The sequence below is a fragment of the Tyto alba genome, unplaced genomic scaffold, assembly GCF_018691265.1.
Source record: "Tyto alba isolate M040663 unplaced genomic scaffold, T.alba_DEE_v4.0 Super-Scaffold_27, whole genome shotgun sequence".
Lineage (NCBI taxonomy): Eukaryota > Metazoa > Chordata > Aves > Strigiformes > Tytonidae > Tyto > Tyto alba.
The window spans coordinates 7,914,429-7,939,076 of record NW_024881301.1 but is presented as its reverse complement, the minus strand read 5'-3'; the positions used below and the strand labels follow the sequence as shown (position 1 = coordinate 7,939,076).

The following is a 24,648-nucleotide window of genomic DNA, read 5'->3' as shown; positions in this document are numbered from 1 at the left end:
TAAAGTCATTGAATGCTCAAAAGGTCAGTTTTGAGAGAAGCGCAAACCTGGGTCTATAGCTTCATCCAATAATAGGATTGGGTTACTCTCATTGATCATTTTTTTTTTTTTTTAATCAAATTAGCAAGCTCTTGATAAAATTGAAGGGGACATTACAATATTTTTGACAGTTTGAGATGGCTGGTAAATCATCTGTCAACCATAATTAGAATGTAATACAAGTCATTGTAATGCTTTATGAAGAAGGCGCACGTTGCTATCTTGCAACAACCATATGCTCTGCTGCTTGTATGTATCTGTTATCCAACCCTTACATAAGCCGTTGATGAAATTATCATCACCGGGCAAGAACACTTGTAGCACGGTTGAGTTGATCAAATTAAAGTAACGAAGAAACGAAGGAGCTTTATGCTGAGGTAGAACTGGCCTCTCGCCCTCCCAAGCCACAGCTGCAGGAGGAGGGAGCGCAGAGACCTGCAGCCAGCTGCACAACAGCCACCGCTTCGGAAAAGACAGGGAATACACAAATTTGGGGCTTGGGCTACATACGAGGGGGCAAACGAAATTGCCGCACTTTCTCCGGCGCAGGGGAGAAGAAAGGGTTTGGGCAGGGGGCTGAGGGAAGGGCTAGGGAGGGGGGTTGCTTTGACGGGTTAGGGAACTCGCGATGTGTTACACGCACAGCAGGCCGCCCGTGGAGCGGGGGCACGCCGGCCGCAGCCACGCTTACCCCGCGGCTGCTCCCCTCCGCCCCGCGCCCGTGGGAGCCGGCGCCTGCCCCGGGGCGCTGACCCTCCCACCCGGGAAAAACAGCGGGGCAGCACCCGGGGCCGCTTGCCACGGCACGGCGGCAGGCCGGCGCCGCTCCAGCAGCCGCGGGCGGACGGGCCGCGCAGCCCCCGGGGCCGGTGCCGCCGGTGCCGGGCTCCCAGGGCCATGTGCCGCGTACTACGGGCACAGACTCCACCTTCCCCGGCTCCAGCCCGCCCCCACGCATCCAGGAAGGGAAAAAGAGGAGGAGGAGGAGGAGGGAAGGGGGTGAAAGGGAAAAAAAAAAAAAAAAAAAAAAAAAAGAGGTTGAAAGGAGGGAGCTCGCTGAGACCCACCCTTCTCCCTCCTCCTCCGGGCTGCTGGCCGGGCTTTTGTTTTCCTCCAGCTCCCCGTTTCCCACACGTGATTGCCGTGTTATTGCACAGGGCGCTCGGCGGCGCGGCTGCACCTATAAATACGGAGCGGGCGGGCGGCGGGGGCCCGGGGCAGCGCGGTGCGGCGCGGCCGGGCGGAGGGCACCCCCCCCCCCGCACCCCCCCCGTGCACCCCGGCGGCACCCATGCCCCGCCGCCGCCCGCCCGCCTGAGGCGGGGAGGCAGCGAGAGGCAGCGCCCGGCCAGCGGGGAGGGGAGCTGAGCTGAGGGGAGGGGAGGGGGAGCCGGCCGACAATGGCGGCGGCCGCCACCGCCGCCAGCCCCGGCAGTCCCGCCGCCGGGCCCCTGCCGCCGCCGGAGCCCTGCCCCAGGAAGGGGCCGCCGCCGCCGCCGCCGCCGGGACCGCCGCAGCCGCCGCCGGCGCGCAGCGACCCCCGCCGCAGGCAGGCCGCGCTCTCCTTCCTCACCAGCATCTCCCTCGACGGGCGGCCCCCGCCGCCGGGCAACGACGGCCCCGCCGCCAGGCCCCGCCAGGCCCCGCCGCCGCCGCCGCCGCCGCGGCTGGGCAGCCCCCCGGCGGCGCCCGCCGAGCCCCCCCGGGCTCAGGAGGAGGAGGAAGAGGAGGAGGAGGAGGACGCCTTCGCCGCGGTGCAGGTGCCGGCCGCCGCCTTCCTGGGCGCCGCGGCGGCGGGGAGCCGCGGCCGCCTCAACTCCTTCACGGCGGGGGTGCTGCCGGCGCCCTTCGGCCGCACCAGCCCCCAAGGCCCCGCCGGTGGCGGCGGAGAGCTGGGGCAGCCCGGCCCCGCCGCCGCCTTCGAGCTGCAGCGGTCCCGGTAAGCCGCGCCGCGCCGCGCCGCGGGGATGCGGGCTGCGCGGGCGGTGGGCTCGTCCCGCGGGAAGGGGCGAAGGGCGGCGGGGACGGCAACCGCGGGTCACGGCAGCCCCTTCGCGGCGGCGGCGCGGAGCCTCTCCCGCTGCGGGACCGGGCGGGCGCCTGGCCGGGGGTGGGCGACCGGGCAAGGGACAGGTCTGCGGAGGTGGCCAAGCCCTCTCCCCGGGCGCCCGTGGCCGAAAGTTTGGCTCCTGAGGGGAAAAGGCGGGCGTCCGGGGGCCACAGCCGCCGGGCAGCGCTCCGCGGCGGTTGTCACCCCTTGCTCGGGGTGACACCCCTGCGGGGCGACCCTCGGCCAAGAGCACGGTGGCCAGCTCTGTAGCCCGCAGAGGGGAAGGAGCTCTTTCCACCCGTGCGTACCCGCGCGGTGTAAGGAGCGACTCGCTGCCTCCCTGAGTAAGCTCTTTATCTACAAGCGCTTCGTGCTCCTCTGGGTTGTTCCTCGCCGCCGGGTACTCTTTTGCCTTTTAATAAGCTCGTCTCAAATGAACAACCTCACCTGCTTGAAAAGCTGAGACTTTTGGCGAAGAAGGTGCAATCATGTAAAAATGTGCAAATGCATATGGATTCATTGCTCCACGGGCACAAAATCATCTTCCTTCACTTCTTCAACATCCTACTCAGCTATCAAAGGCTGGGATGGGGCGGGGGGGGGGGGTGCGAGAAAGAGCCAGGGAAGAAGCCGAAGGAAATAACTGCCCTCCCCAGGCCCACATGGGTCACCACTCCCACATTCCCCATTTGCCACACTCCCTTCTTGTTTCTCCCTTGGACAAATAGGTAGACCTTGAGTCACATGTTATTGCAAGAATTTATAAGCATAATTGAGCATAGATTGCTGTAGAAAAATCCCTTTCAAAACCAACTAGCTTGGAGAAATTGGAGGTATTCCAGGAGAAAGTTGTCTTAGCTGTGTGCCCTGCTGTTGGTTGTTTTTAATTCTTCCATCTGGATTGTAGCGGTGGATTTTTTGAGCCCCTTTTCAGGTGCTGTGCTAGGGAACCCTGACCTTCCAAAGTAAAATGCCTGCTGGTGGGTTACTATCCATCTTCTCCCAGTCATGTGTCTCTCAAAACCTTTCCTGCAGTGACAACCCTCTAGTTGCGCTGTGGATCACCGGCACAGCAGTGTGACACACACACACACACACACACACCCCTTCTTAGTGTTCAGGAGACTGGATTCTCCTTGGCTTTCCAGTTAATGAGTTCATTATTCAGGCAGGATTCCTGTGTTGCCTTTATGGATTCTCAAGGATCCTCCATGCTTTTCCTTGCTTGCAGGATTTGATCCTGTGCTCAGTTCTGGGAAGGATGCTCAGATCTCACCTGCATCACTTCTTCCCTCAGCCCTTCCTCTTTCCGTCATTGTTTTCCCTTGCCCCTATCTGAATTTTTCCTTCCACAACCAATGCTTTTTTTTTTTTTCTTTTTTGTTACATGAGAACAGTGTGGAGTTTAAGAAGGAAACATAATTACTGTTTTTGTTTAAAACCCAGAAATCCAGCATCATGCAAGTTCTGCTGTGCTGCTAGTGTGCTAACAGGCTGAATGGACAGCCCCAGTCCATGACAAGGGAAGTCACCTAACGAAACCTTGTCAGCGTGCTCCTCCAGTCCTATGGCAGCCCTCCTTTGTGCTGTATATTTTCTTGTGGTGTAAGATGTAAGGAAAGTGCTGGTTTTCTCAAACTCTTTTGTTTTCTTGAGAGCTAAACTGAACTGTGACAGAGACCTTGAGTAACTGCACCGACAAGTGTGAGGCTCGCTGTTGTAGCCCTTGCTTGCGGCTGGTGCTGGTGCAGGAGAGCTCTGGGTGATGCCCCCGGCTTTGGTGCCTGCCGTGACGCTGCACATGTGCAGCTTGGGGCAGACTTTGGCCTGCCTTCGGTAGATTTGTTTCTGTTCCGGAAAAAGTAGATATTTTTAAACATCAGGAATGGACAGCTGCAGACCACAGAGGTTGCACGGAGTGCTTGCTCCTCATCATCTCAATGAAAAGACATGGTAGGGGCTCCGGTTGCTGGGTTCACTCTTGGCTGCACAGAAGATAAATCGTAGGCATGCACAGGGCTGGCACAAGCCCAAGGACAGAGGGTTCGAGCAGACCTTCTGCTGCTCTCTTAATGGAGAGGAAGGAGCCAAATGGCCAGCGCATAGCCTGCCCTTCTCAGCACGGCAAGGTGGGAATCACAGCAACAGCCTGGAGACAGGCATTAGTTTACCTGAAGAAGGATGTGGAGAAGCAGAGAGGAAAAATCAGAGATGTTTTTTGTAGTTCGTGCGTGCATCCTGCTGTCTTTCTTTTCCACCCTTCCACTCTCCTTGCAGCGGGCTTGAAATTGAGTTTGATGTGTCGTTTGACAGACGAGTCCTCTGTGCTGAGACACGTGAGTTATGTTGTAAAGTGAAACCATTTTCTGTTACAGTGTCAGGCAAGACAGGCTGCCTTATGTTGTTGTTTTTATTTAGTTTTCAGAAACCATTGTGAACGTATAATCAGAGTTTCCTGGATTTTTTGTTTGTGTTAGCAGTTTGTATAATTGCGTACTAGTTTATTTAACAAGGTTATCATTAATGTGGTTTGGGTTTGTGCTCTATGTGTATTCACAAGAAACAAACGATACAAAAAAAGAACATGGAGCTTCTAGCTGTTCAGGGGCTAGTGTGTAATTATATGTAAATGGAAAAAAACCCGCTTGTTCAGAAGTCAGCTTGTTGATGCCAAAGGCTTCTCTCTAGTGCAGAAGGAATTTGTCTCAGTTTTGTGGTGAATGGGTGGCTGAGGACACGAGGCTACTGGAAACTAGGGCCAGGTTCTGCTAGGTTTTCCTTCATGTCAAATTATAATTCATTTTAATAGCTTCATTTTTAATTAACTCTGTGGAACAAGATTTCAGCAACACCGGTGTAAAATTATTTCAGATCCTGGAGGTTAGATGATGGTCCCAGGTACTCGTTCTTATGTATGCCTAGAATTCTTGTTGCTATAGTTTTCTTTGGGAAAAACATTGCTGTTTCCATACCTGAGGTTTCTTTTTCTACATCAGGCCTTTTCCAGCCGGCCAGGTGGTTAAAACGACCGCGTGCTTTTTTGTGTTGATTGCTGTTGTTTTTTTTTGCTAATGGAAACAAATCAGTGATTGGATTTGGAATTTAAACATCGCTTACAGTCCCATTTGTCTGTGTCGCTGTGTCAGGCTTGAAGGCAGATGGGCAGGAGAATTCCTTCTGGGAGCAGCTGGTACCGGGAAGGAAGCACAGAGGAATATCTGCTGAGTAATCACTGGGAGGGAGGTCCACTCAAAAGGACATTGAAGTTATCATGGTCGAAATAGATTTATCTTCAGAAATTACCAACCTACAAGACAAATCTCATTTCCTGAGTAATTCTAAAATTAATTTATGATTAGTAAAGCTTGTGAAGATTATGTTTGTTTCAGCCCATTAGGAAATACAGAGCTGTGTATGGCCTCAGTGTTTGTCTTCTGGAGCGATGCAGCGAAGGGGGATACTGGAATGGTTGATCTGCCTGGCTTTTGTAGGGCTCACAAAATGTGATGGGTTGCTAGTGCTGGAGGAGGCCTCCAGGATGCCACTGAGGAGCTGAATCCCACCGTTCAGTTTCATGGCGGGTGTCTGAGAATCCAGAGCCTGGTCCTCCGCAGCCACGGACAGGTGCTGCACTGCAGGCTCAGCCCACCACAGAACATGCCTCCAAACTGAACATACTGGAGACAAAATAAGAGTCTCTCAGAAACAAGTGTCCTACAGGCAGAGTCCTGAAAGAGGAGCAAAACAAAGAGCTGGGGGCACCATCCACCCTGTGGGGTCATCCCAGCATCAGGAGTTGGCTTGTGAGCCTCTGGAAGCACATCGGTGCTTTTGTGCGTGATGGAGATTCTGCTATTCACTGAACTTAAAGCCCTTCAGGCAGCCCGAGTTTCAGAATGATGTATGCAAGAATAGCGTGAAAACAGCAATTTAATGGTCTGAGAAGTGAATGGTAAGCACACATGCTGAACTAAGTCTTTTCATAGGTGTGTGACCCTGTAGACCACTGATGCTTGCTGTCTCTAAAGAAGGAGATGCTTACTGACTTCAGCTGTCACTTCAGGAGGCTAAATGGCCTTCCTGTGCCACCCTGAAGAGGGGTCGTTCAGCAACAGGGTTAAGACTCAGGTAATAAGGGGTGTTCCACTGGCTGCACCAGCGTCCTGCTGCATCTCTTGGGGCAGGTCCCTCACAGCCCATTGTCAGTGCTACAGGCCCCGTGTAAATCGGTTGCCCCCCAAAGAAGGGGCTTGCAGTCCCCAGGCGCACAGCTTGCAGGCTCCTCCAGGAGTCCCGCGGGGGACACTGAGCACACCCATGTCCTTCAGGATGAGCATGCTGAGATGCTGGCTCCTCACGGTCGCTTCGAGCAGTGCAGGGGCAGTGGCTGGCTGCCCGTGGGCTTTCTGAGCTGTGCGTGTGCTGAGCACAGCCAGCCCCCCATCGCATGGACCGGCATCCATCACTGCTGGTCTCTGCCGGCCTTCTCGCTTGTTCGTGGCGCCGGTTTGTGCCTCCCTCTGTTGCTTCCTTTGAAACTTGGGGAAATGTGGTCGTCTTTCATATGTTAGTTGAAGTTGACCAGTGGTTCAGAAGTTACTGCAATACAATAATGCACAGGCAGGTGGACAGCATAGATGCATCAGCCTTGTTCCCTTAATACACAAAGCGTTTAAAAACAAATCCCACAGAATTTTGCTCTGGCATATTTTAGGCTCTTATTAATCTACTTAGCAAACATCTCTGGAAGATAAAAAAAGGTAATATTTATCAGACAAGGAAAAAAGCCCTTTGCTGTTGATTCTGAAGGGGAGCTGGGACAGAACGTAGCGTTCATGACTACTAGGGAATTAATTAGACACTTTCACAGAGGGACAGATGCTGAGAGGGAGCCACGTCTGCCGAAGCCTCAGGAGTTGGCAGGTTTGGGCGTGAGACGGCCTTAGAGCCGGACGGGTGAGAGGGCTCTGTCTGGGTGGGTGCTCCTTAACCCCTGTGAGGAAACCTGAGGTGGTAACGTGTGGAGAGTTGTGTTTGTGTTGGCTGCCTTCACTGGCCACCGATTCAGAGCTTTCTACGTCCAGCCCTGCCTTGGGAAGTCCGGTGGTGATGCCGCGCAGGTGCTTAGCTGGCATGCGGTGACCCCTCATTAGCTGTCAGGAGAGCGGAGGAGCGAGGTGTTTCAGCAGGTTTGCTTATGTGGTTGGTGCATTTCCATTACTCAATCTTTCTTTTCACCCTTTTCTTCACCAGCAAAGCTCCTGTGCAGGCAGTCAGAGAGGCCCTTTTCCTTAGGAACCTTCTACACAGCTTTCTGCTGCGCGGTACTGCTGCAAGCATCTTGAAGTGGTGAAGATCAGTAGCAACCATGTGAGTCACCAGCCCTCCAGACCATCACAAAACATAGTTTGATGGTAGATAGATAGGATAATGACAGATGATAGTTTGATGACAGCTTTTGTATAAGAAGTATGCTTTAATCTGTAATTATTATGACTTGGAGAATTCTTCTGGTAGAGGATATAGCTTAGTTTGGAATAGTTCAAAACAGTTAAAACACAAATATGAGATCCCCAGGTGTACTCTCTGAAAGGAAGAAACCCCAACCTTTAGTAATTCTGTGGCTTTCTCGTTTCAAAGAAGTAAATATCAGGTGGGCTGTCCAGTGGCTCTGTAGAGTGGAGAGTGTGGTAGGAGATAAAGACAAGAAGCAGAACCAAATCCTGGGGTTTTTTTATGTTTCCCCCCCACCACATCCCTCCGATTTCACTTGTTCATAGTCTCTCAGGCAAGATCTCCATTACATGAACATAAAGGCTCGTCTTCATAATTTAACCTGAAAATGCAGAAGTTTGGTTCTACATGTTGGGACTTCTGTACACTGAAACTTCAGCATACACCAACTTATCCCATGATAAATATGGGAAATCAAATTCTATTTGAGCCATGCAAATACCCACAGAATTACTCTTTAGATGTACGCTAATACCTCCGAGGATGTAATCAGTCCTTTCTGACAAACATTCTCTTCCACACCCAGAATTGCTATTGATGGCTGTGGGGCTGCCACCAGATACCAGGCTTAGCAGTGCAGCAGGTGAAGTGAGATACAGAGCTGGCTTTTTTTGTAACACAACTAAAAAACCCCTTGCTAGTTTGCTGTAAGAAGTATTATTCCTAGAAAATGGAAATGACATAATTTGGCATATGGAGAGTATGTATCTGTCAGTCTGCAGTTTGCAAATAACATGTTGAGAAATTTCAGGAATGGTATTTGATTTCATAAGAAGGGCTTAGCAGAAGTTTTATTTGCTGCAAGGGTAGGGTAAAGAGCTCCACAAATTGGTTAGGAGAAGAAAATTTCACTGGTGATTGGAGAAAACATGATGTGCCAGTGGGAATGTCCTAAAGGACATTCTGGGTTTGCTTTTCAGTTTCAATATGCAGATTTAGAGGAGTACATATTTAAGGAACTGCAAGGTTCCTTTACAGGGTCTGCTGTGTTATGTTCATAGCAACTGCTTTCCTGTCATGAATGCTAAATGTATTTTCTGTTCTCATGATGTATTTCAAAGTCAGTGCTGCTCTTAGCAGCTACATTTCAGAGGTTTTGCCTAAGGAAGGTTTTCTATTGTGGAAAATTTAGAAGTGACTGAAAAATTAAGCAAAAGCTACCTTCCTTTCTAGAAGGTTTTTTTTTTTTTTTTTTTTTTTGTCAAAAAAGTCTTTTACCCTGTATATGAATAAAAAGGACAAGCACATATTCTTAGCAAGCAGTTGTGTTTTCCTCCATGTTGTTATAGATTAGGCTAGAAAATTTGTGAAATTGAGGTTTGGGGAAAAAAGATTCACTCACCACAACGGAAATGTGCTTTCCCCTGCTTGTCTTGGATGGCAGAGGAAGGTATGTCCTTTCTGACCCAGGATCCTGCAAAGCCTGAACATACATATAAAATTGCTCAGTTAAATTAAGCGCTAATGTATAAAGTTATGCTAGTAAGTAAATCTTTGCAATATCAGGGATTTTACTGTATAATATTGGTGAGAATAAAAAATAGAAAGCTAAATAACTTTATTTACAATAATTTTTCAGACAGTGGATTGCATTTTGGTGCTTCTGCAGATAATCATATTACCAGGGTAAATATGATTAGGTTTTCAAACCTACATGCTATCAAGGTAAATCAGACATAGGCACATCAGTTTATGGGTAAAGGCATTCAAAAGAAGCATACATTTTCCTGCAAAGAAAAAAAAAATCCCCTGATTTTGTGTAACAGGAAAAATCTATAAGTTGACATGTTGGCTTCTTTCTGCACCACACCATACAGCTGGAACAGAGCTGCATGGAACAAGCAGGAATGAAGCTTTTCAGCTTGCTTTTCCCTTTCTCTGGGCTTTGGGTAGGCTGTTGAGCTCCAAGAAGTCAGTAGTGCCACTCAAGTTGCAGGCTGCTTGCAGGTAACTTTTTTTCAGCCATCCGTGTGCCGTTTGCTTTGTGTGGCCTTGCCCATGACGGTACAAGACATGTCTGCACATACTTTTTGTGTAGACACAAGGGATAGAGAAGTGATACTGGGATTCCGTGGTGGTGACAGTGCAGCCTCAACAGGTACCACCCAGTAGGTGTTGTCTTTGTCCTTGCAGTTGAGCTTGTGCCTTCTGCAGCATGGGAAGGCTGGTGACAGGTTTCTCTCTGCCTTCTCCCCTCAGTGGGGCATCATTTCCTTTCCCATTTCAGGATGGAGAAGGAGCCACTGCAGGTACAGGGTCAGCAACTCCCGGTAAGGAAGGTGGATGGGGAAATGTGTGGGAGGTTCCAGCGTTCCCAGCGTCGTTGTTTCTGATGGGTCTGCCATGGGTGGAAGAGCAGGGAGAGGTCCCAGCCTTCCAACAAGGTTAGATCACACGGAGGTTAATATAACAGAAGGGAAGAAGACGAGGTGAGAGACTCTGAGCTGAGCTGTCTCCCTGTCCATCAGGAGGTGTACATGCTGGCACAGTAGCATCAATTTTAATTTCATCACAGTGAAAGGGTCAGATGTTACTACCATTGCTTTTTACAGAGGTAACTCAAAGCACTGGAGCAGCCTGTTCCCCACTGCGACTGCTAGCAGAGAAGTGGATTATAACCCCAGCGTGGTGGTGTGCCCTTTGAAGGGTGCAAGCAGCACAGCTTCGCCAGCCTACTTCAGAGGGAGATCTGCTGAATTTTAGTTTCCTGGGTGCATGGTGCTGGAGGAGGGGAGAGCAGAGCCTCACCACCCCAAGAGCCTAGGATGCCTTCAGCATCAGGGAGGACCGTTTTGTCACCTGGAGGGATGTCTGGTTTCATCCAATACCTCCAGCACATGTAGAGATGGAGAAAGAGGAACCAGGAGATGGAGGTCACATAAGGCCCTCTGCCTTCAGGCCTGCCTGGATCACATACATACATTGGTGCGTACACAAATACAGTCCATACCTACAGTTCAAGAAGCTCTGGTTACTCCTTGTTCATACTGGCATGTGCTAGGAACCTGCACTTGCCACCCCACTGTACTCAGCCTGTCTGAAGGATGTAACATAAAGCAGAAGCTAGGTGTCAGCTATGGTCTGAGATGTATCTTGAAAACATCTTGCTCTTTTTTTTTTTTTTTTTTTTTTTTCCTACTCACCAACTTTATTCCTTGTGTTTTCTCTGTCATACCCCCTCTACAGAGAAAGCTTTTATTTTCTTGTCGCTTCTGTGCTTGTGTTAGTAACTCCAGATCCAAGAGAAAAGGAGATTAATTCCCTCCTTTTTCAGCCAAAGTTGCAATCAGCTACACCCAGGCAGATGTGGGGTGACAGAAGAATTGCCCACGTGTCCGTGGGGTGAGGTGGACTTGCACAGTGGGGGGTGAAGTCCTCGCTAGGTGATAGAGAGCGACGTGAAAATGAAGACTCCATCTTGATACCTGGGACATGGGCAGAATTGAGCAGGCTTGGTAGTTACAAGCAGACTTCGTAGTTCTCTGAATTTCCATAAGGGAATGATATTGCTTCCGACTGTAAAACACAGAGGTGTTTTTTGGGTAGTAGGAAGAGAGAAAACCAGCTTTCAGGTGCTACAGTGCAAAGTACGATTTAATCGCTTGGGTAGGTGAGTCGTCCAGGTGCTGCAGCAGGTTATGTAAAAAGGCGTGGAAAGCTTGCTGTCTGCTATTAATAGCCTTAGAAGCGTGGTCTTTAAAACCCAAAGGTGTAATTACATTTTCTAAAATGGAGTTCACATAACCTCCTGTCTTCAACCCATTGTGTATGTTAGGAACCTTCTTCATTTTATGAGGCTGTTCTTTAATTAAAGCAAAACTGGGTTTGATTTTTAATTGGTGGTGGTTGCAGTTTTGTGGAATACCATCTTTTAGCCTAACCTAATCCAGAAGAAGTTGCAGCTAAGAGGTGGATGCTTAAAAAGGCAGAATTATCTACAGCAGAACACAAAGTGCCACTGCCAAGTCCCTTCATTGTGACCTTTGAGATCTGTAAAATCCGTATTTTTCCATGTATGTGACTCGCCTCAAGATAAAATGCTTTTCTATTTTAGAAGGCACTCCAGGTACTGCAGAACTCATGAGCAGCCTCGCAAATAGCAAGTGTCTGCACACGTTTGTTTTAAGGAATGGATTTAATTGTCCAAAGTTTTTTGCTTCTGTTTGTTTTAAAGAGATTATTATAAATATTGGTTTCTTGTTTGTTCATTAGTTTCCTTATTGATGTAAGGCTGTTCAAGCCAAAGATAGTGCTAGGGTGTAACAGGGAGCAGAGTTTGAGCAAATGCATTTAAAAGTAAAAAATGAAAATTGTGTGAATTTGCCAGCACCCTTAAATAGGTGCTTTCAAGGTGGTATTTTCTGTTGCTGTCCTCAAGTTCCATGTGAAGATTGAATGGATAATGTGAACAGAAACGAGTGTTTTCTTGCAGTGAGTTTGTGAGCTCACAAGCTTCCTTCTCCTGGCACGATGAAGCCTTACAGCAGGAGCGAGGATTTTTTTTTTTTTTTTTTTTTATGGTGTGGTACCAATGCTGCACTCAGTGCTGTACAAAATGCCGTTACTCCTCCATGTCCCTTAGAAGCTTAGCCCCAAGCCCACAGATTGTTTTGTGTAGTAGGGCACTGCACAAGGGTGTGGGTTGTAACTGGAATTCACTTCCTTGGGGCAGATGAGGTGGGAACAAAGAGACTGGAGAAAAAAAAGCCCTCATGAGCCACTGTGTGTTTGCAAAGGTCGAGGCATCTGAAAACAAATGGGCTCTGAATTAATTGCAGGGTTGATCAGGTACAAATGAGAACAGGATTAGGCCTGTCCTTTTTATTTTAGGTGCAGGGGTAATACTTCTAACCTGTCAAGCGATTGCTTATCTCTCTTATTTTACTGGATAAATAAATGTGATATCAACAGTGGAGGGTGGCATGGTCTTTCATGTAACTGGCAGTCGTTGCAGTTGCTGCAGTTCTGTTTTGTGAGATCCCCAGGAGTATTTCAACATGGTCTTGACTGGGGGTTGTGTATGTCATTTACATATGTTAGAAGAAACACAGCTTTTGAGAGGCTCTTGACCCTCACATACACTTTAGCAAGATGTGAGGTTATGGTAATGAAGACTTGACTTCACTTCTCCAGTGTTTGTTCTGAATTAGATGTCTGTCTTGTGTTATTCCAGCTAAAGAGAGCAGACCAGGCAAGCAATTCAAGCTGGGATTTTTGAAGGGGCCTCTGAACCATGAATTTTGAGGAACTTTCTAAGCTCCTTTGAAAAGACAGCATGTGCTTTTCCTTTATGGGTTTTCATAAATTTTGCTTGCTGCACTGTCCAGACCTGCTCCCATTTGTATACTTGTCCTCCCTGGTGTTTTTTTGGGGAGCAGTTGGCGTTGTTGCAGGCTGTAATTGTGGTTCTGCTTTTATTGAAGTTAACAGCACAGCTCTGGTTTAATCAGTGGGTCAGAGAGCTTGCTTTGTGCTGACATATTAATAGAAATGGACAGAAATGCTCTTTATAAAACCTGAAATTTGACTTTGGAGGCCACTACTACTAATCCTTTGCATCGCAGTCCGTGGAGGGACGTGGGCCATGAGAAACAGCAAATTGAGGTGCAGGTTGTGCTTTTCTAATGCAATGTGATTGTAATCTCTGATTGCTCTTCAAGCTGTTGTTTCCACTAACTCAGGATGAGAGCAAAAATGGAATAAAAAGGCATCTCAGAGGCTTGGTAAGCTCCTCACATGATGTCCCCATGCCATACTGGGCTGAGGGTCAATCCCACAGGGCTGCACTCTTTCTTGTTTTGAACAAGTTGTTTAAACATCCAGCGAGCTGAAACAAAGCTAAATGAGAACCACCGGCACTATAAATTATTTAAACCTGAAGGCTTTGCAAGAGAATTGGGCCATCTCCATCCAGAAGGGTCGTGTCTCTGTCAGCAAGCAGCATGGCCCAGCAGGAGAGGGTTAGTAGAGCCAAGGGGCTTGGTGCTGAGGACCAGGTGTCCACGCTATGGACATTCAGACCAGCTTTAGCCTGGACCTGTGGCCTGGACACCCAGCAGTAGTCGGGGGACAGGCGCTGTGCTCCTGCAGTGTGTCACCTGGCTTCCCGCCCTCGGAGGGGAAGCCTTCATGCTCCAGGGTGGCTCCGCGTGGCAAAGATGAGCAGGGCGGGCTCTTCATCGGCGGGCGTGGTTGGGAGACTTGCTTCAAAAGTGTGCTTCTGAGTGAAGGTCGAACACAGTGGAGGTGAGCCCACAGAGTCCCAGTTCCCTGTTCTGGACAAAGGGGTTCATATTGAGCTAATTTAAATTTCTCACACTCTTCCTTCCACTTGGGTTAATACACTTTTTGTTTGACCCTATGAATTCGGATGCCTTTCCCCTAGTCATTGCCATTGGAAATTACTGACTTCCCTCTTTCCACAGGGGTTTTTAAAAAGATTTTGTAGGGAAAACGTATTATTTTTGCTTGTTGAATCAGAACACTGGGCATTTGTTTTCTTTTTACTGGTTAGTTGTGGGCTTTCTAAATCTTCATTTCATAACGCAGATTCTGTGAAAATGGAAATTTTTTTTATTACGGTTATTCACATTAACAGACATCTTTCCCATCTGTTTAGTGGGAAAGGTGAAACAGGAAAACCAAAATTTCAAAACTCTATCACATGTTGATGGCAGTTTGTGAGCTTGATCAACACAGAGGTCTAATGTCATGCCCAGCATGGTTTTACCCTTGCCCTGTGCTGTTTTTAGACGCGAACATGCAGCGGCTGAGGAAGTAGTGGTTTCTGTTGGTGAGGTCTGGGAAGGAAGGTCTGTTTGTTTAATTAAAAGAAAGAAAAAAACCCCACTTTTATACAAAGTATAGCTAATTTCACTTCCAGTGGAAGCAATAAGGCAAAATTCTGCCTGTGACTTCTATGTAAGTAGCCTTTGTGTCGTGTCCCACCTAAGATTTGCAAGGGGGAACCACAGCAGGGTTTTGCACAGAGGCCGAGGGTTGTGTTCCTTCTCTGGCCCCGCTGCCCACGGCTCCTCACATGCACATTTGTGCGTCTTCCCTTTCCCAGCCAGATGCAGGCAGAGTTTGGTGAACAAATCTATGCATCTATCTGCTCAGACCCACCCAAGCCTTCTCCCCTCCACATTAGACAAGCTCATTATTGTTCAGGTCTGAGGAAGCAAAGGATGACAGAAGCAAAACAATACAAGTTTTGTATAATTTGTTTGAGTGGTTTTTTTTTTGTTTTTTTTTTTTTATTCCTGCTGCTGTGAGGGCCATGGCCCTCATATAGTGGCACTTAATTCAAACCTCTTCCTCTGCAGAGATTTGTGGGGAGAGGGGAAAATACTGCAGGTGCTTGGGCGGTTGGAGACAGTGGCAGAAGTGAATTTTTAGTTCCTTTGATGAACGGATTCTTTGTAAGGTACTGATGCTTCTAAAGGAAAAGTAAAGGCATATGAATCTCCCTTCTGTTTTCCAAATACTGGTTAGCAGATCCTGCCCAAGAGAAGAAATCTTTTCAGTTCTTACCACTCTGTCAGCACTCGCATCCCCCATTTTACTTGTTGAACTTGTACATACGGTTTCCCACTGTCAGGATCAAGTATCTGGATTCCCACTGCCAAGAGCGCTGCTGGCTGCCCCACCACAGGTCCTGTGGCAGAGCCTGAGCCTCGGCTGCAAACCCCAGCTCCGCTCCCCTCCCCGCCACCGCTGCCTCCTCACACCTTCTGGCTCTGGGAAGCTTCACCGCAGGCACACAGATCACTTCACCATCCCTTCTCTTGCTGACGTTGTTCTTGCAGTCCACGAGGCTGTGTTAGCGCCTGTTGGAGCATGGTGGGCTGGCTGGAGCTGTCACTGCGGAGGCTTTAGATGTGCTTTACTTCAAACAATAGCTGTATGTCCACATTGTATTTGTCCTTACAAGCAAGGATGTTCATTCTGTACTGGTAGCTGTATTTGTTTTTTATGAGGTGCAGGGATAAGTTTTTCCGGTTCCTATAAACCACAGGTTTTTTCCTGTCTAGAACTGCAGTGGTTCTATTCCCAAATTTGGTTTTCAATTATTTCTGTCTTTTTCTTAAAAACCTTCAAAGCATGGTATGCTTGTTGTGGTTAGGTGCAAAATTAGTTCAGATATAAAAAAAAAAAAACAAGGGAAGGAATTGGGAAGGGGAAATACTCAGCCCTAGGGCCTCTTTCTCTATACCCATTCTGGCTAATATAAATACAGATACATTTTTGTATGCAAGCAAGTTCAGAAAGATGCTAAACAGTTTGTCTTCATACCTTATAGTATTGTCATCAGGATGCTATTTTCTATGTATTACTTATCCAGATACTGCTTCATGTAAAACTTGAAAGCTTTAAGTTACCCAATACAGGCTATAAAAGTATATGCTTCCAGAGCTCCTACTTAAAGCCAAAAGAAAGAGATGTGTATTTATAGATAATAGAATGTATTGTTTTGGGGAGCAAGATTTGTTTTTTAATTGCCTGTTTGATATCCTTCTTGGAAGATTGAGTATTTTTGGTAGTAGTTTGTGGTCTATACCCTGTTTGCTTAATATCTGTCATAAAATGATGTAACTGATGCAGGTAAAATTTGATACTTGCATTCAGGTCCCTGGTAGGGTATTGTAAACAGGAAACTGTTGTGTATACATAATCCCATTAGGCAATATTGTTGATCAAAATACTTTTTTTTTCTTCCTTTCCCCTCTCACAACAAAGCTCCTAGGTCTGCAGTGAAGTGTTTTGTGACACATTTTTGAATGGGCCTTTTGACCTCTTTTTGGTTCTTTAATGCAAGAAGCTTTACCAGGAAACAAGAATGCCTTTCTTCTACATCTGTGTTTTTTCAGCTTGGGGCTGTGATGCTGAATATGCAGACAGACACACAAGTCAGATGATCTAAGATGTGTGATATTATAAGGTTAGCTGTTTCACATGATAATAATTTAAAATCTGTATCAGAGTTGTTAGGTCTGAATTTAATGTCTATGCCATCTCAGTATGTCTTAATCCTTTTTAAAAGATTTTTGTGTGTTTTCACACCCCACCAAAGCTGTTCTAAAGTAAATCTTCCATGCGTTATAGTCATATCTTTTGAAAGAGGCAATTATTTGAAACAAGTATTTCTAAATTAGCTTTTGTCATTGATAAAGAGCTGTATAAAAGTAGAGCCTGATCCTGCGAACACTTGCAGATATATTCAGTCTTACTCTCCCAGGTAACTTGCTGCCTTTGGCTTATAAAGTCATTGCCTAACACAGTCAAAATGAGCAGTTTTATAGTTTCATTTGAGCTCGAGCCCCATCAGCCGAGGTTTCTGCAGAAGTGCATCATTAGTCATGCAGTTGGTACCTTTGTTAAGAATATTGAAATGCTTGAGTTTTTGCAGGATCAGATCAAATTATTGGTATAAGTGACTTTTATTCAGCTATTAGTCTGGTATATTTTAAAATCTTGGTGAGAATCAGCTTTCAGTGGTCAACTTTGAGGTGTTTCTTTAAATTAATGTGTGCAATTAGTTCTTGTGATGTCGAAAGCTGAATATAACTTATTGCAACCTGGGAGAATACTGGACACTAAATCAGTGAAGTCTGTGACAAAACCTGATTTTTTTCCAAAGTGGCGGCAAAATTAGATTTTTTTCAAGACATTTCACACTTTATATTCTCCTTTGTATGCTTAGTCTTCTAAGGAGACATGATGAGCTGCTGTCAACGCTTTCTCCATCTGGTTTTCTGTTTAAGTTTTTTGTTGTCTGTCTGATGCTGCTTATAGAGCAAAGACTTTTCTGCCTGGACAGTCCTGTAGGTGATTTGGGGCAATTAAAGGGATTACTGGCCCCAGAGCAGAGGCTGGTTGAAGCCAATATGCTCAGAATTCCAAGATTGTTTCACAACCCAAAGTATCACCTTAAACTGAAATAGCTGCTGGTTTAAGCTAGCACACAGGTCTGACTGCTCTCATATAACCCCATGTTTAGGTTTTTCGGCTTTCAGAAATACATAGCTTTTTAGATTAAATGGAGTAGGACAGCCAGATCCACTGCATCTGTTTTCAGGACTCAAACTTATTTCTTTTCTTTCTGCATATGCAAGCGCCTTCAGCAGAACTCAGTAATCATGTTTGAAAGGTAGCATATGCATGCACATCACACTCCTGGCTTGGGGAAATGGAGGAGCAAACAACAGTTAACTGTGAGCCACAGCTTAGCGGTTTTTAAGATTTTTGGCAGCTGTTTTTAAGATTTTTAATAAGTTTTTTCATGATGGTTGGAAGCACTAGCAACATTTCTAAATCACATGATCCAATAAAAAGTCCTATGTCTCCTCTCTTTGTTGCAGAGGAAATTATTCCAGTATCACCAACTTCAAAGTCTTGCAGTGTATGATGGAGGCTTTTAAAGTTCCTGGACTGTTGGGATGAAGTGGAGATACTCTGTCTAATTTCCTTATAGTCTGTCTTTTTGACAAACTTTCAAGATCAAAAAAAGTTTTAAAAGATGCAGTCTTAAAGACCTACATACCAGAAAGTAAAAATAAGACTCTTTAAGGATTCACAGAAATTAATAAATTTTTAATATGTTTCAGCTTTGTATTTATTGTTTAAATGGATAATACAGAGTCACAGGTCTCTGGTGCCTTCTGCTTTTGGAGAATCGGCAGTGTATGCACATGTAGAGTCCTTGCATATATTTTTTTCATGGAGATAAGGCTCTCTGAAAAATGCTGAATACCACCACGGAAGTGGTAACCACTGTCCCCATCATGACGTGGCTTTTAGCACCTTCTGAGGCAGATGTGGGTACAGCACAGAGAGGTTTGGGCAGCACTGGGCACCTTGGTACCAAAGTGTCCCCCTGGAGCAGGACTGCCTATTGAATTGCACCTGCACTGACATTTCCCGTAACAGGAGCTGGGATAAGGTAGATGTAAAACTGGAAAACAAGCCAACACACCCTGACAATCAGCAATGCAGTTCCTGAGTTTACAGGAGGAGGTGTAGAGAAATGCAGAGGGAACCATGCATCCTTCAGACATCTGAACTTTGTTCTCACATCCCCTCTCCTCCAGTGGTATTTGTGGGAACGGTCTGGATACAGGGACCCCCTTTGTCCTCTTCTCCCAGAAATTTGTGATACTGAACTCAGTCAGAAGGGACTTCCGATTTTTTTTTTTTTTTTTTTTTTTTTCCCTGCAAGGCAGTAACCTCCTGTTTTGAAAATGCCTTTCGCCTGTGAACGTGACCTGGTGGCACCCTTGCCTGTCTTAGCAAAACCAGCTGGCTGCTCTGGGGCGTGCTAAGCCCGTGACAGGTTGTTAACCTGTCATAAGACAGGGTGTCATCTCCTGCTGGACTGAGATGTTCAAATTCAGCTTGGAGCTTTTTCAAAATTGCCTATTTTGCCTGAATACGGGTTTCATAATGGTGTTTTATGGTCACACGGAGGGGTGGTGCCTGCAAGTTGTTCATTGCCAGCTCTTGCTGAAACTAGTCCCAACACCAGCCACTCACTTGGGTTACGGTGGCTGCGGGGCTGGCTGCTGGCCATAATCCTGTCTTTGGGGTATGAATCCAGCCATGAAGTGTCTAATTAAAATACCTGAGTCTGGATGACTTAATGATTTTTGACAGTAACAGAATTACTGGCAATAGTAAAAGCTCCTTGAAAAACAGGAAGTAGCACTGCAAAACTGTCACAGCGTGTAGCGTTGGGATGGGACACAGAGCTGCCCCTTGTATTTTTGACCCTTATTTTTATGAATTCCTCTCCAATTGTTGTAGTCTGTGAATTGGAACAACATCATGTCTCCTCCTGAATATTCATGAAATTGAGCAATACTGTGGCCAACTCCCCCAGTCCCTGTGGAAGTGGACAGGTTTAGTGGCTGCAGTAGCTCAGGAGGTTGATATTACTGAGCTTCTTTTCAGTTTGTGATTTTTTTTTTTTAAATGTATGTATGGTCCGTCAAATCATTTGCCTGTGCAGTCAGAGGTTAGAATGACCATCTTCCAGGGATCAAGATCAATATTTTTAAAATTAAAGGCTTGATTCTGTAAAAAGCTTAACGGGCATTTAGTTGTGCTCTGGAGTAGTTCACAGGGCTTCAAATGGGAATTAAGCTCAGAGTGAAAGTTGTCTCTGTGCAGGACTCGGCAGCCCAGTGGAAGCTGCTGCTCTGGTGCTCCAACTCCCCAGCAAACCTGGCAGGGACGGGGTGGGATACTTGCAAGAGTAAAGGAGAGTAGGGCATTTTTGTCTGACTTTTTTCCAGGACAGAGGAAAAGAAAGTAGCTCCTGTTTTTGCTGTATGTGTAAAGAGGAGAACAAAGCTTTCAGAGGAAATACAAGGTTGGGAAGGGAAAGCAGCTGTTTCCTTCTTCCCACTTTCCTCTTCACTTCCCTGTTCCTCCCCCATTGCTGGGAGGATCTCAAAATGCTGCAAAGATTTGGGCCCGAGACTTACTTTATAGTGAGATGTGGATCAGAAGACTGGTTGGAGGATACGACTTCTTCATGTAACTTTTCTGATGTTCACATCAAGTACAGAGCTAGAGGCAGCATTCCTGAGGCCTTCCCTGAGGAGGCCGCTGGTTGGGCTGTCAGCCTCTGTGTTGGCTCAGGAAACTGCAACTTCAGTGACATGAAAAAGTGTCTCCTGACTGTTCTTATTTAAGAACAGGATAGATAACTGGCATTCCCTGTTTCAGCGAGTCAGTGCTCTGAGTTGCTCAGAAAATTACTGTCCTTTATCATGAAAACTTGTGTTTTGGAGGTGTGTGAAGTGACACCCACACTGTTTGCCTTCAGGTGAAACTAAGCAGGTTGTTCAGATGATGGTCAGATTGGTCTCCTCACTCTTTTCAAAGGCTTGTGGCAAATATCTGGGAGAACTAAATTCCAGGTGACTCTTCATGAGGTAGGACAGCTCAGGAAATACATGGTAATACAGGATAAATATGTTGTTTTAGTGGCACAGAGTGGCCAGATGGGCAGGAGGAGAGAAGCCTTGCCACCTTTAAGTGTTTGGACCACTTTGCAAAATGCTTTGAAATTACTTTTTTTTTCCTTCTCTGTCCTCTACTGGCTTCCTTGAGAGCAGTGGCAGAATAACTCCTCCTCCTCCTGTGATTACAGCCTGGGAGTAGCTGCTGAAAGAGCTTCTAGAGAATAAAATTGAGGGATAATAGAGGATAGAGAACAGCATGGCCGTGTTTCCTATGTTATTTGTGATGCCTAACAGAGCTTCTTTAATAGAAGAAATTTCTTCTCTGCTGTCCTTGTGTTAGTGGGGCAGAAGCCTACAAGCAAAAAAATTAGATAAGTGAATATTAATAAAATCTGTCATTAGTTATCGCCAGAGCAGACTCTGGGAGAGTTAGGTTGCATTTTCAGTGGATTTAAATAGAATTTTGCTTATGCAATCCAGTTAAACATTGTTGAAGTATGTCACTGAGAAAGCTTATTATATTTGCTATATAAAGATTATGACTGAGTGAGGGGGGGCGTTAAAGTTTTAGTGGCGGTTGCCATCTTTCTTGTGGTCACAACAGTGAACTGTTAAATGTGGACGAGAGAGGGGAAGCTGTGGGTAAACCAGATTTTCCGTCTGCCTGGAAACACAACCTTTAACGCTGTTAAGCCAAACCAGAGGAAACTCTGAGCTTTTTTTCAGGAAACGAAGTTCTTCAGAAAGGTGGCATGTTCAAACAGTGGGAAATGTTGCTTTTTTTTTTTTTCCCTGAATCTTTTATATCATATATGCAGATGAATATATATATATGTGTGTATATATATAATAAGAAACAAAATAATTTTGAAGTGAAACACTGGCTTCAGGCAAATCAAAATGCTCTGTTCCCCACAAAATCTGAGATTTTTTAATTTCGCTGAGAATGGTGGCTAAAATGAAAACAGAAATGTCTGAGGTTTTTTGTAATTGAGTCAAAACCCTGCACCCAATGACTAGCAGTGCCTCTGCCCCGCAGTGTTTTAGTCCATGTTCCATGATTGCTGGAGCTGCTTGTCATTTTTAGCCTGAAAATTTTGCCCTTAGATCTGTGTCATGCATTTTTTTTGCTGTTATGAACCTAAGCGTGTCCCTTTGGCCTGCTTGTTTCTGTTAGTGAAAGTCTGAGCTGGATCCAAGGGAAAGCAGGTCTGCCTTTGCTTGCAGCGTTGGTGCACTGGGGTATGGCCGAGGGAGTTGATGCGCAGACACTGTTCTGCAATGCATTTTATTCACACCAAGCAGCACTTACTTCAACACGTCATTTGCTGACCTCAGTTAAAGCAATGTCTGCAGACCGATAGCTCTGATTGGACACAAGGCATCTGGTGTATCAGTGATTAAAAATAAGAAACATTATGACTAGTTATTGTACAACTGGCTTGAAACCACTGTATAATGATGGTACATTTCCCATCAGATTAGGTCATGAAGCAGCTTTACTGCAGCTTGGAAAATTAGGATCAAAAATAGTCCTCTGATTAAAACTTGAGCTCTTGGAGGCTCTTCAGAGAAGAAAGATGTGCACATGCAGATGTATGGGAGAAATTAAGCAGTCTGGATATGCACAGTTCTTGAATTTAAAGAGAATAATTGATTGAACCACTGTGCTAGCTCATTTCTCACAGCCACCCTGTCTTAACAAAATTAAATGAAACATCAGAATGATCTGGGAATAAGTTGCCTAAAATATAATCCATAATGGGTCAATGTATTAACATAGTGAATTTAGTAGTTTCTGTGGACATGGAATTGTTCTGCATGTAGCAATGTCATCCTGCAATAGCAGTTGTCTTGGTTTAGATTTATGAATTTCTCCTACATTTTAAAAAAATATTTCATACACTTTATCACACATTTATCAGCAGCAAAATAATTTCTCTATGAAACAACATTTGCTTTCTCATATTGGTCTCCTCCTCCGCCCTTTGCTGCAGCAGCGTGATTCCATCAACCTCAGGGCATCCTGTGAGTCCCTTACGTCCTGCTAGGCAGCTTTTAAACACCAGGAAAAAAAAAAAAAAAAAAAAGAATGTTTGAGCTGATAAAGAAAAATGATTAGGTTCTCATTTTGTTGCTGTTGAGTTGCTTGCTTTGGTTTGCATCAAGCAGAACAGCCTCAGCTGTGCTGGAGCTGTGCTATTGGGTACCTGAAGACTAAATCTGGTCAGTATTGGCCACAGGCCTATTTGGTGTCTGTATCTGAGGATGAAGGAGTCCAGCCTAAACCTGTTCCCTGTGACTGTTTCAGATGCCCGCTAACTGGCTGAGTTGAAGGTGAGACCTGTGGCTCTAGAGGGAAAGGCTTGGGGACAGACAGGAGCTGTGGCGACAGCCTCCTGGGATGCAGGAACAGCAAGTCTGCTGCTGCTATTTGAGGATTGTTTGGGCTGATCCCATTAAGGACAGCAGGTCTCTTCCTCCCTCAAAAAATGCAGCAAAAGCTGATCACTAATAGCTTTTTTTTCCCACCTGTTTGCTTGTTAGCAGGATTGATTCCCTTACTTGGCTGGCTGAAGGAGAGCTGCTGTTATGATGCAGAGGGTGGGTAGATGGCTGAAGCAGCACCATGCCTTTTGGTCACAGCAAAATCTTATTAGCATAAATGAGGCTGGTTTAAACCAATTATGGAGCTGTAATTTGCAGGAGGTCTGTGTGGAGGCTGACTTTTACTTCGTTTAATCTTATTTTGGTGTCAGGATGTTCTGTAGGTCTCTGAAGGTTAAGCTGTCTACAAGGGCAGTTTCTCTGCACATCAAGCCTCCAGCTGTGGTCTCTTCTGCATGTAAGGTATCAGAGTTGGATAAGTCATAACAGTGTTCACTTTTTAAAACCTCATACCCATCTTAGATAAAATTCAGTATAGTGTGGGTTGGCATCTGTTTAACTGATACCTGTTTACACCTGGCCCAAGCCCATTTTTGTATAGTAAAAGTGATGCTGCGTTGAAGTAGGTATTACCTGTTGTCTATGACATGGACAAGATTTATAGTACTGATAAAGAGTCATGATCACAGTGAATCCAGTTGCCACCTGCTCCCTCTGTGGCAGCTCCATTAGCCTGGACACCTGCAAGGCGTTTGCTCAGTCTCAGAGAGGAGCGAGGGACGGAGAATTGCAGGAGAACATAAAATCAACTAATGAGATAAACAAACAGTGTCAAATACAGTGTACACCCCAAACTCAAATACAACATACTCCAACCTCAGAGGTTAGCATGAGCCTCGTGCTTATGCAAAAAATTGCCATAGGCTCGGCTGGAAAGCAACAGAAATGCTCCTGGCGATGAGCACTGTCCCGGCTAGCCGAGGTGGTCAAATTCCCTTGCCTGTTTATCAGTGTTACCAAGCTGAAAGGCTGATAGAAAGTGCTTCCTGATCAGCGTGATAAATGGAATTTTGCATGATAATTATGTTTACAGCAAGACAGATGTACTAATAACACATCCCCTAAAGGCTTCAAATGAGCTATAAAAGAACTAAATCTCTGCTGAAAATGCTGGCAGCAGTAGTATTAATTGTGTAAGTTACAGCTGATAATTGTCTTGTTTCATTTGAATGAGGCAGTCAGCTATTAATGGCTTGTGCTCTGTAGTACCAAAACAGCAGACTGCGCAAAATTTGTCGGTCTGGATAATAAATATAGTTATATATTGATGGCTAGAGAGGGGAAGAAGAGGTACAGTTAATTTCTAATGCTGTTTCATCTTTTATATTAAAATACTTGCTTTTGTGCCTTCAGGAAAAGAACTTATTTTTCTTATCTACAAATTGTTTGATGTAAGACAATGCCTGCAGTAAAAAAACAAACTCTCTTTGTGGTTATTGAGGATTGAAGTGGAGAATGATTAATTATCTGTCTTGTTCCACTTATCTCTTCCACACTGGTGATATGAATGAAAATCTGATCCTTTTCTTTTATGTACATGAAAGATCTCACTGTTCTGCTGATCTGTTACAGAGCATGCATAAGTGTGCAAGTGCCTAGAGATACACGTATATATAATATTGATGTGAC

At 45.8% G+C, this 24,648-nt stretch overlaps 1 protein-coding gene across 1 annotated transcript in view; it reads left to right on the top strand.

Moving 5' to 3' along the window:
- Nucleotides 1–1,107: 1,107 nt before the first annotated feature.
- CABLES1 (Cdk5 and Abl enzyme substrate 1) overlaps nt 1,108–24,648 on the top strand; it is a 75,794-nt gene continuing 52,253 nt past the window's right edge. The window contains exon 1 of the mRNA XM_033001134.2: nt 1,108–1,978. Coding sequence (XP_032857025.2) covers nt 1,440–1,978 — 539 coding nt within the window. The 5' untranslated portion in view covers nt 1,108–1,439. The remainder of the gene's footprint in view (nt 1,979–24,648) is intronic.